Here is an 11673-nt window from a genome sequence, read left to right as displayed (position 1 = left end):
ATGACTTCATGGGTATTACATACACGTTCAAAATTAAGTTTCACGACACAAAAAACACTGATAATGGGCCGGTATTTTATTTACATGCTGCAAAATGTGAGATGCCATTGCCACTGAATGCTGCCGTTTTGCTGCTGTGTCATGGTTAACAGAAGACAGGACACATGGCTTTATTTGTATGCCTAAATCCCTACATGCTTTAATTACTGGACTACCAAGCATTAAGTGGAAAATTCATCATTCAACATCTACTGACCTAGCGCACAAATAATCAGAGAGAGAATGAACAGATTCATTAAATTATCAGAATATGATTAAATCACTGAGCAAATAGAAAATGTATGATATAGTAAGAAAAAAGCTGTAAAATATTATAGTTTACAATAATTATTCACATTCAAAGGCTTTACATCTCAATACATACACAACATGGCCCCTGAACATGACTTCAATCCAAATATGATTCATATATTAGAATTTAAATAACACAGAATGAACTATAGGCTAAACAATAGCCATCAAATAACCTTATACAAGAATAAAAATACAAAAACTGTATCCTAATATCATTGCATTACTTGCTTCAGATTTTAATAATACATCATCTGTACATCACAGTTCTAGTCAGTTACAAGCCAGGTAGAGAATTCCATACACAATGTAACCGACTGCCATCGACTTGATTCAAACAATTTTTCTAACTAGAGCGAAACACTTCTCGAGTGTTTTCTCGACTTTATAGACAGATACAGCAATTTCATCGGTTATTTGGATCAGATAGATATCCTTTAACTGACATCCAACCACATCAAGCCCTGGGCCCCAGGGCTGGAGGGTCCTATTCACCTATACTCCAGTCACACACTGCACACACAGACTCAGCTGAAGGAAGAGGACCTTTGGAAAGGACCTTAAGGTACTATGTCAAAAATTAAAAGCATTATGATAATACATATTGCTAAAACAAGAGCACAAGTTAAATCAATCGCTTTAATTTCTATTGGGCCAAACATCAGAATGAAAACAAAAAAACAAAACAAAAACAAAAATAGATGGGCCAATGAGCCCGATGAGGCAGTTCTGCCATCTTGCCCAGGGACAACAGCGTTACTGTGATTGCTTCCAAGAATGATAGTATGTGTGTATGTATCTCTGTTGATGAAGGTTTTCTGTTCAGCATGGGGTGGTCAGCACATAAGATTTTGTTTTCAATGGGACGTACTGAAGATGAGCCGACTATTCCACCGAAAAGGAAATTGAAGAATTCACACCACAAAGAAATAGCCAGTGAATGGTACAGAACAACCAAATCATCCAATAATATTCGCTATGGTTGCCAATGCAGTCAAAAATACCCACCTTTAAACTTGAATAAACTATATCTCCAGTGCCCTAGGAGAGAGAAGCGGACAAGGCTGAGCTACAAAACTGGCCATGCAGGAAAGATAAGCAAGTTATGATTAGGAAGTACAAGCTAGTGGCATGTTTACCCGCCCCCTGTTAGCAAAACATCCTCAGTAATGGCTATGGAAGGCTCACACTTAGAGAGACAGGTTTGGACCGATGTCTCACGGCAGACCAGCACTCCACTTTCTTACATAGAGATCTTAATTGGACTGCAATAAGCAAGTACCAAGAGACTTAAAAAAAGGCAACTCAAATACCGTGGGAATATTTGGGCTCTGACAAAAATATATATAGGATTTGAGTTTGGTAAACGTGTGAGACTGAATCGGTTTACAGTATCCGTTACAACTATAGAGTATACGCACTAAAAGTGGGGCTTGACTACAGCTTGCACGTACGATGTAGGATTAGGATATGGTTTAATTAAGATATCATGACAGGCTCTGGCTCACAAAAGCTAGATTTTGTGTTATCATTGAAGCAGGAAACCAGTCCTTGCATTTGAGATAGTCCTAGCGGTACCCAAGCTTGTTTCACTCTACAAGACAAGCTTCGCCTTCTCTTCCCCCCTGCAGAATGTACAAAAAGCAGATGTGCATGGTTGGAAGTCTTATCATCCATACATGGAAAAATGCAATAGAAGCCTCACAGAGAGCACAAAGAACAAGCAAAGCAACCCTGAATCCAAAGTTGTATTTTTCCCATGGTTCTACTCAGGAAAACAAACAAGGTCTAGATGCCAGCGTCTCTAAGAGTTTGTTTACATTGCGGTGATGAAGGGCACTAAAGAGGGTGTTACTCTGCTCAGTGATTGGCCTCAGAGCTAAAGAGGAGAGGGCACAGGATGAACAGTGCTCCTATAGGCCGGGGTTTTGGTGCTTTTGATAGATCTTTCTCCACACTTCCTGGATCTTCTTGCACCATCTGTCTGCATTTCCACTGGGGTCCATCAAATAGTATGTCCGGTTAGGCTGCAAACATCATAGGGCACACACACAAAAAAACACATATATTAAAAGAGAAAAATCTCATTTGTGAAGAGATTCCAAACAGTGGGCTAGTACCAACATGCTGCTGGGAGAATATTTGCTGGACAGACATCAGAGATAAATCATTGTGTACCGTGTGAACAAAGAACGTTTTGAAGTTCTTGGCCTCGGGGCGTAACTCAAAGGACCAAGGAATTTCCCCTTTCAGGACCCTGTTGACAGGATCCACGTAGTACAGGTGTGGTCCTTCAGTGAGAAGCAGCTGTCTCCGCCGAGCAAACAGACCCTGCAATGGAATGCACACAACTCAAGACATTATTTCACCAACAGAGGGGGCTATGAGGCCAGTGAGACTTTCCACACCACAACAGGGAATTCCCCTTTACTTCCTATAAGCCAGCAGTTGGAGCAATGTCATGGGAAGTGACTTCACTGATGTGGAGTCAGCTAATACAGGGAAACACTATACAGTCTAGCTGGCAGGAAAGTTTTAACCTACACAGAAGGTACAACCTGGAAGGATTTAAACTATGTATACATTTTTAATACATAATCAATAAAGTAATATAAGAGTTTAACACACACCTTTCTTTTATCCACTGGGCCCATTTTCAGGATCAGGTTATTCTCAACAAACTGGTGCCTGTGTACATAAACAACAGGAGATTACTGACATGCAAACATTGATTTTTTTTCTCAACATATGAATGTTTTAGTAGCCACATCATCACTTATCTACAAAACAACAGTAATTTCACCTTGTTCTACATTTACAGAACATGAGCAAAACTTTGATTCAGGAATGGTTCAGATATAAATACAATGACACACATTAACAAGTTCACAAGGATGAAACACTTGAGGTTTACCATGGGTTTCCAGAGGTTTGTTTGTCCAGCAATAACCGCTTCTCTTCTTCAGTGAACTGCAGGTCCAGCTCAAAGGAGTTGTTGTCCAGGTCATGGATGTACTGTTCAATGTTGCTGCTGGACCTCTGTGGGGGTGTGGATTCGTGTGGCGACAGGGAGTGTGATGAGCTGGACTGGGCCACCTGCATGTTGCTGAACTGGCTCAGGAGGTCATCATACTGAGATTCACAATGAGACAGGTGAAGTAAGAAGAGGAATAGTATTTGTAGATAGTTTGAAACACTTAAAGAATCTACACCTTTAAACAAGGCAACACACTTCACCCTGACTAAACAAAAAAGACTAAATAAGTTAAATGTAGACCATGATAAAATATTTTACATTTCCATAGCAATCCTCATCATCTTCAGACATAGCCGGCAAATAGGGTGTGAGCTTGGGTGGTGTCTGTAGGTGTAGGTCACTCCAGGAGATGGTGTCGAAGAAGGGGTGCCGCTTCAGCGGGTCGTACCCTCCCATCTCTTCACACCCAATCCTCTTGGAAGGGTCCAACGACTAATGGAAAAACAGATACAACATGTGTTTTCATTCAGCAGAAAAGCACCGTGGCACAATGAAAAACTGATGTAAGTAACTGACTTCACTATAGCTATCAGGAACACTGAATTGTGTCCCACATACATCGTAGTGGTTTGGTGACCTACCAAAAGCTGTTCAACGAGATCCTTGGCTTTGGGGAAGAATTTCTCTGGGAATTCATACTCCAGTTTTGTTATTTTCTGGAATATTAGGTACTCATTTCTATAACATGAAACATGGGTGAAAAAGGACAAAGAAAATAAACAGTTAGGGAGTGTATCACAAGTGAGATTTTGCTTCCTTGATTAACATTTTCTTTTGTAAATAACTAAAGTATATCACTGTTATTTACCCAGCTCTGAATGGTGGTAAACCAGCCACCAGCTGATAGATAATACATCCCAAGGCCCACAGGTCCGAGCTTCAAACAAAAAAAAAAAAGAAGAAGAGAGAAACAGTTATGAACTGTGATGCCCATCTTTATCTGAATAGCCTAAAAAATAACCTCCTTACCTTTTGCAGGCTGATTTCTCTGTTAGCAGCTCTGGCGACACGTACTGCGCTGTTCCAACAAAGGAGTTTGCTCTCGCTGCAAAACAATATGGAAAAAAAATGTAAAAAGACAAGTTTTTCCTGCTTAAAAGCTTAGTTCATGACATCAGTCTGCTTTGCTATACTTCATCCTGAGAAGTATAACAGAACTGTGGTTATACCTTGTTTACTGTCTGATGATAACTGTTTTGCTGTCCCAAAATCTGTTATCTGGATGTGCATTTCTTCACTCAGAAGAATATTTTCTGGTTTCAGATCTCTGAAATGAGAAGAACGTGTTGTAATGTATGAACACTTAACATTGAAAAAAATTATGTAAGGGGAAAACAGCAAAAATGACACGGCAAAAGAGTGACATCTTACCTGTGTATTATCCCCTTATTGTGTAAGTATTCTAGAGCACAAACTATTTCAGCTGAGTAGAATCTAGTACAGGTCTCATCAAATGAACCAATTTTACGAATGTATTTCAGTAGCTCGCCATTCTTTGCGTAGCTGAGACCAAAATCTGAAAGAAGATAGTTAAGGAACACTTTTCATAAAACCACAAAAATGTCAAAACATGTAGTAAGTTATTAATATGCAATATGCCTTAGCAAAGGAAACTTGTTTAAAGGATACACAACTTCTCGTCATCTTGAAATGTGAAGTAGAGCTTGACGAAGAATGGATGATCTAGATTTGACATCAAATCCCTTTCTCTTTTCACGTACTGGGCTTTCTTCTCCTTCATAATATGGCGCTTCTCTAAAATCTTAACTGGAAAAGATAAAAGAAAATATCAATAAAAGCACACCTAGCACATTCTGAATTGCGGTTATAGTGTGCAACATCACTGCAATCATTAAAAACTGTTGCATTATTACTTACTTGCATATTCTTTCCCTGTTACCTGCTCTCTTGCCAGGACAACCTTAGGGTAAAAAAAACAAAACAGAAAAGCATAACATGGCATGTAAGCAGCTTGCCAGACTTGGGAGAAACTTTAATAATTGTTGGGGCCCATTTGTCAATTCACCTTAAATGAACTGAGGATGACTCATCTAAGGCCATTAATCAAAAGAATGCTAGCATGTAGCAACATCTACCCAGGTATAATTCAAAAGCTAAGTGGAATGCAAGTTACATACCGTTGAGAAGGAGCCCTCTCCCAAGATCTTGCCAAATTTGAAGTCCTCTGGCTTCTTCTTGCGTGGCTGAGGGGCCTGGACGGCTGGCTGTGTGCGGAGGTCTGAGCCCTGGCTGCTGGCAGACGCTCCTACAGCACGAGCCTCTGAGGCTGAGCCCTCCATGCTGGGGCAATGGCTGCTGCTTGCGCCTGGGATAGCAAGTGGCGAGCAGGAGTCAGGGTGGTTTCTTACCATTGATGGATGCGAGCAGGAACAGATGACAACGCTGGGCTGAATGGGCACAACATCATACTGAAACAAAAGAGGGAGCATTGAGAATATAGCAGTCAGCAGGGTGATGCAGTTGTAGTTGTTTTGTTTTTTAAATAAAAGCCATATGCACATGTGGTTTAAATAGAGTATCTTCACTTGAGAAATATGGGGGAATAAAATAGCTTGTTGTAATGCACTCAAGAACTACTACTGGAAATATTAATATGTTACTGTGACTATCAACTGGTATGTGGCTAAATTAATGCCCAACAAACCCTGCAACTATATAATTATCAAAATATAACAATAACTACAACAAGTAATGTGAGGAATACTTTCAAGTATTTTAATTCACCAGTCTGTAAACAAAAGGATTTAGCAGTTGCGTGTTGGTAGTACATGCTAATTCACATTTTCTCTGAATCCCTAGTTAACAAGAGGACAACAGTGAATACCTTGTATATTATCTGTCTAAATAAATATATGGTGCAGCGGACTGTTTAATGAATATAATATAATGTACCACAAAGTCGGTAATTACCCAACCCATTTCTTAAGGAGTTTACATGATACTACAAGAGATAGGGTTTTGATCACATAGACACTCCACTTTCCACAGCTGTTGAATACAAATTAGTGTTTCTGACACTGTTGGTAAGCTATCATAGCTTTAAAGCACAATTTCAAGTGAGACCACTTGCATAGCAAAGTCTAGCTTTGATAAAGACATACAACTATTGAAGGAGCAGCTTCTGAGCCTGGTGGTCCCACCCTTCAATGTTGAAGTTGTAAAAACTTCGACAAAGTTACTGCTTTCATGTGACAGCAGTACTACTTAGTACCATAACTTCGATAAAGTGTTCCCATTTGTATATACATAATCGAATTGACATGGCAGCTAAAGCACACAAACAGAAATACAACAACTGCCTGTTGAAGACTCAAGGACAGCACACAGCGACAGCTTGTACTTTCTATCTTTTTTGTTTGGTGCTCCTACAAACAATAGTTATTTATAACTTACTGAACTATTGTAACAATCAGTGTGCAGTTAACGTTAGTTAGTTCAGTTGGCCTTAGCTTCTTCTCATTCAAAACCAAGGTGTGGCCATTTAGCTGCCTATTCCGGACTTGACTGGGTGGTTGTCAGCTGGCCATATAACTATCTACTCACTCCTTACGATTAGTCAGCCATGTAATGGTTGACAGAAAACGTCAGCTAACGATATCCTAACCCTGAGTACTCGGGTAACAACAGGCCTGTGCGAACTTTCTTTGCTAACTAACGCCTGCTAGCACGCTAACGTTAGCTCCTGCTGCCTTGTCAAATAATGCCGGCCATCACTGACAGTGAGTTACAAACTTAACGCTAACAGCCAATTAGCTAACGCTAGCAAACCAGGTAACATAAGTAACTTCAAAACCCACTGGTGTTTTCACGTAACCTTACTCAGTCGTCCTCAAAGTTAGTGAGCTGGTGTTAATGTCGAAATTTTAAAGTGGACGGGTTGACAATCAAACAGTACAACATTACCCTTAAAAACTATGTTGTAACGAAAGGTGGATCGCAATAAAGCTAATGTTTGCTCGCTAGCAAGCAGGAGCATCGTTCGAAAGCGCGAACCTGTTAAGCTAACATTAGCCAACAGTTACTGAGCAGCAGAAAATGGTCATACATCCTCTGAAACTACTATCAAGCACTGGCAGATGGTTCTCCAAGACCAAATAACTCGAAGAACCTTTAACCACTAATCAAGTTAGGTGATGGGCAACCCCGATTAACGTAGCAAACACTGGGTGTTGTGTTAGCCAACATTAGCCAGCTAACGTTGCTAGTGAGTCGTAACGATCTTTTGCGGCTAGCACCGCTCTTCAAATGAAGGCCCGACATAACTATTTGTTACACAGCCACCACACTGTACATTTTGAGCACCGGCTTCGAACCGTTATTCATGTCAAAGTTGCAACACTTACCAGCTGACTTGTAGCTCTTGCCATGGGAGTTTTCCGCCAGTATTTATTTGGAATAAAATAATTAGAGAAGCTCCAGTAATGGCTGCCTCTGCGCCTTCATTTTCGAGCTGTGACGTCGTTCCACAACAATGTTACCGCAGGACAGCAGAGGAGAGTCCCGCTGTGTCCGCCCCCTCCACACATTAACAACCTACTGAACTTCATCTCACTGATGGCACCGGAGCCACACGGCAGCAGTTGTTGATATTCAAATACCGCAGTAGACGTGGCGTACAAACTCTCTTTGCTCGGCTTTGTTTTAGTTGACTAATAGTGCATCAAAGCCAGGCTCATCTACAGGTCCTTTATTCAAGTCTGACTCAACTTCAATGTGGAAGGAGCCTGAATTCACACCATTATCCATCAGAGCATGTGTATCCAACTTTGTACATGCTAATATACATTTCAAATGAAGCATAGATTGCACATCTAGTCTGTTTTCACATAAAATAAGAATTTATTGTATCACTTTTATTTTTTTTAGTATACAACGTTTTTGAGTATATGAAAGACTCAGAGGTGTCAAAACATTTTGTCAGTTGTATTAAAAAGATCCATAGTAAAAATATGGTTTATTGTGAAGTCTTTCATTTAGTCATCATCATCATCTTCTTCTTCGTGATGATGCGAGACTGCTCTTGATTCATCGCTGCTGTTTGGATTTTCATTTTCTGCTTCCTCTTCATCATCTTCTGACGTTTCTGCATCTTCACTCGAATCATCATCTTCAGGTGCACTAAATACAGAAATTACCATCTGATGACCTCACTGAATATATTGACTCATAGAAAACAAATGAGGAAAGCAGATTTTCACTCCATATAAACATTCAACAAGGAAGCATAGTTAATTATGAATAACTGACATCACTACAATAACTATCAGTACTTATAATTAATTTATCAATATCTGCATCATGACAAGGTTTGCCAATAAACAGTTCTACAGAGGGATTACCTAACTCTGACCGAAGCTATATATTTAATGCCTTCATGAGTATTAGATGCTTACCAATGACGTCTGTTGAGGTTCATACATTCTACTCCAGAGTTTACGTCAAATGGATCTGGGGACAAAACAGATGAGCAGCTTTCAGGAGGAGGAAAATTTGCCTCAATATTACCGGTTATACGTCAGCAAGAAAACACAAATTTCCAGACATCTCCAAACAATCAGCCCAGATCCAGACTTTGAATCACTGCCCACATTTCAGAGATGCAAACGGAATCAAATGCGTCAAAATCAAATTAACAATAGTTAAGTAAAATGACAATTCAGATCTGAGCAGGAAACAGTGCAATGAACACTGACGTCAGTGTTCATAGAATTATGAATCACTGCTCACAGTGACCTTTATTTTTTGATGCATTATATTACTCATAACTAATTCAGAAGCTTCGCTGTCTTAAGAATTATGTTTTATGAGTATTGTATTCCAAGAAGAGAATGGGAGACTAATGTTTCCTCAGTTACTGGCTCAGTAAAGGGAGCAAATATAAAATAGGATTATAATATTTTTGTCCGGTTTCCCTAAAATGCATTTACTGGTGATTCTGCCATTTTGAAGGTGAGCTTTTCCATAATAAGGTTTAATGATTATGAATTATTTTAGGGCCAGAAGTTGTACATGAAGTCAAATTAAAACTAAGAGGCACACATGTACAAGGGAAATATCTTGTAAAAACAATGGATGGAACCCCAGTTTATTTTACCAAAGTCATCCTCCTCTGGTTTAGACATGAGAAAGTCCTTCTCGACTGAGAGCAGCTCCTCCTCTGACTGACATGCAGCATAGCGTTCAAGAAGAGCTTTATTGAGCTCCAGAAACACTGTCCCCCACTTGAATTTCTTCAACAAGAGCATTGCCAGTTCCTCAAAACCTGAAATATTAGGTACAGTATGTTAAAGTTTCACTGTCATGACATTTAAAAGGATAAGGAAAGCGGTCTGTGAGATAATATGTTTGTGACTTCTATATAACTAAAGCCAAACCCTTACCTACAATGCAGAATGTGGCAGCAAATGCCTCAACACAGGATAACTTGCAGGGTTTGCCATAGTTGACAGGGTTCGCAGCTACAAGGTACGGCAGTAACCTGGGGTGAGTTCCGACCATCTTACTGAAGGGTGTCTCCTCCAGTTTGGCCCACGAACAATCGATCACTGCCAGCCCATTCTGAGCCACAATGTCTCTGTGAATATAGGTTCACGCAAACATTTTAATTCACATGCAATCATAATACAGGATACTCATCAAAAGGAAATTGTAATAGAAATATTGGTTATGGTTTAATGGTAATTTCCTAATTATTCACTAAATTTACTTTACAATACAGTAAAAAATTTGAGAACAATTACTATTTACTGATTGGGCCAATCCACAGATTCAATAATACTTAAGTATTATTATTCCATACATTTGAATATCTCAGATTTGTCCTTTTCAAGTCAGATATAACAAATCTCAGGATCATAATTTATCATTCGATTATCAACTTATTGATTATTGGCTTATGAATCATCATTATGTGTTGGAATAATAACAATGTATAGATTCTATGGAGGGTTGTACTGACTTCAGTGGGAGTGGTATGAAGGAAACAACTCAACAAACCTGTCTGCTGGCGTGACATACTTTGTCCCCATTGGACTCAGTATGAGTCCATTAAATCTTTGATTAAGGCGCAGGTTGCGAACGAAGCCCTTCCGTACCAATTTTCTGCCAGTGCAACGTTTGGGATCACAGTGACCCAACTCCCACATAGCAAGTGGACACGGCAGTTTCACCTGTGGGGCCTCTGCTCCCTCCTCTACATGAAGACTTGCTGAAAGACAAGTTATAGTGGACAGAAAGTGTGCATTATACTGTGAATATGAAGAACACTGTTTATCAAGTAAAAAGCAAGTTCATCTTTACAGCCTAAACAAACTATTTCAACTTGTAATTAGAAACAATGCAATGACTAATAAATAATGCTGTGATTGAATTTTATTTCATTGAAACAGATTGAAATTTTCAGTGGTTGCTTATGCTTGCCCATCCATCAATATATACTATGTAGTTCAGGTTAAGCCCAGTCTTTTTATTCAATAGTCACATTTTGCACATTTTCAGTGCATCTCACCCAGGGTTTAGGCTGTTGTGTCAAAGGTTTTATAAATTTATGCTGTCATCCTTGTGTGACAGTCATACTTTTCATAGTATCTTACGTAGTAGTGCTCCATGACGTTTTAAATCTATTACACGGTGAATATTGACTGAAGTCTGAATAAAAAAATCCTATCAAATCAAAGCTATGGCAATAATAAGTTCACAGTTATTTAGAATTTCACTTTCACAGGTTGATGCATCAAGGCCTTATGGGCCTAAACTTAAGTAATGTCATGCATTAAACTACCATTAAACTAATGAACTTATAATGTGGGTAAAATGTTGGTACAAAAGAAAACATACAAACACCTGAAACATGTTTTTTGTAGTATTACCTTCAAAAGCAGTGTGCATTTCTTCTGTAAAGGCCTCTAAAGATTTCCCTTTCATTTTATGCCGTTTGTCTTTGCCCTTGTTGTCAGAGCGCACAAACTTCCCCTGTTTCTTTCGTCCCATGTTGCAAACGGTGGTTAGCCTGCACGAAAGCTAACCAGCATCTGTTTATGTGCTTCACGCTGACATTAGCTAGCTAGCTAAGAAACTGACACAAGTTTATCTAAACAGTATATCCAAAACAATCCATGCGCACAAAGTTTAACCGCTCAAAGCGTTATCACACTACAGCTAATATTAACCTACGTTACTTGTACACCACATATATATAATTTTAAATCCGGTTTCGTAGGTCTGTCTGTTTGTATCGTGGGAAGCACGTCGTATGCTCATATGTG

At 39.3% G+C, this 11673-nt stretch overlaps 2 protein-coding genes across 2 annotated transcripts; both read right to left on the bottom strand.

Annotated features, from left to right (window-relative positions):
• Positions 1-55: 55 nt before the first annotated feature.
• pdpk1b (3-phosphoinositide dependent protein kinase 1b) lies at positions 56-7912 on the bottom strand. The gene is made up of 14 exons (XM_022190875.2): positions 7753-7912; positions 5527-5817; positions 5267-5309; positions 5018-5155; positions 4760-4904; positions 4558-4655; positions 4358-4433; positions 4197-4265; positions 3970-4066; positions 3647-3820; positions 3266-3483; positions 2982-3039; positions 2530-2682; positions 56-2378 (listed from the first exon to the last, which is right to left on the bottom strand). The coding sequence occupies exons 1-14, from the start codon at positions 7774-7776 to the stop codon at positions 2265-2267; spliced, it is 1698 nt and encodes a 565-aa protein (XP_022046567.1). The 5' UTR covers positions 7777-7912; the 3' UTR covers positions 56-2264.
• Positions 7913-8224: 312 nt separating this feature from the next.
• Positions 8225-11665, bottom strand: tsr3 (TSR3 ribosome maturation factor). Its single transcript, XM_022190879.2, has 6 exons — positions 11278-11665; positions 10406-10616; positions 9790-9983; positions 9504-9671; positions 8803-8857; positions 8225-8527 (listed from the first exon to the last, which is right to left on the bottom strand). The coding sequence occupies exons 1-6, from the start codon at positions 11396-11398 to the stop codon at positions 8383-8385; spliced, it is 894 nt and encodes a 297-aa protein (XP_022046571.1). The 5' UTR covers positions 11399-11665; the 3' UTR covers positions 8225-8382.
• Between the last annotated feature and the right edge of the window lie 8 nt (positions 11666-11673).

Source organism: Acanthochromis polyacanthus, chromosome 19 (genome assembly GCF_021347895.1).
Source record: "Acanthochromis polyacanthus isolate Apoly-LR-REF ecotype Palm Island chromosome 19, KAUST_Apoly_ChrSc, whole genome shotgun sequence".
In the NCBI taxonomy this organism is placed as follows: Eukaryota; Metazoa; Chordata; class Actinopteri; family Pomacentridae; genus Acanthochromis; species Acanthochromis polyacanthus.
Note: the sequence above shows the minus strand (reverse complement) of the source record. Positions and strands in the feature narration are given on the sequence as shown.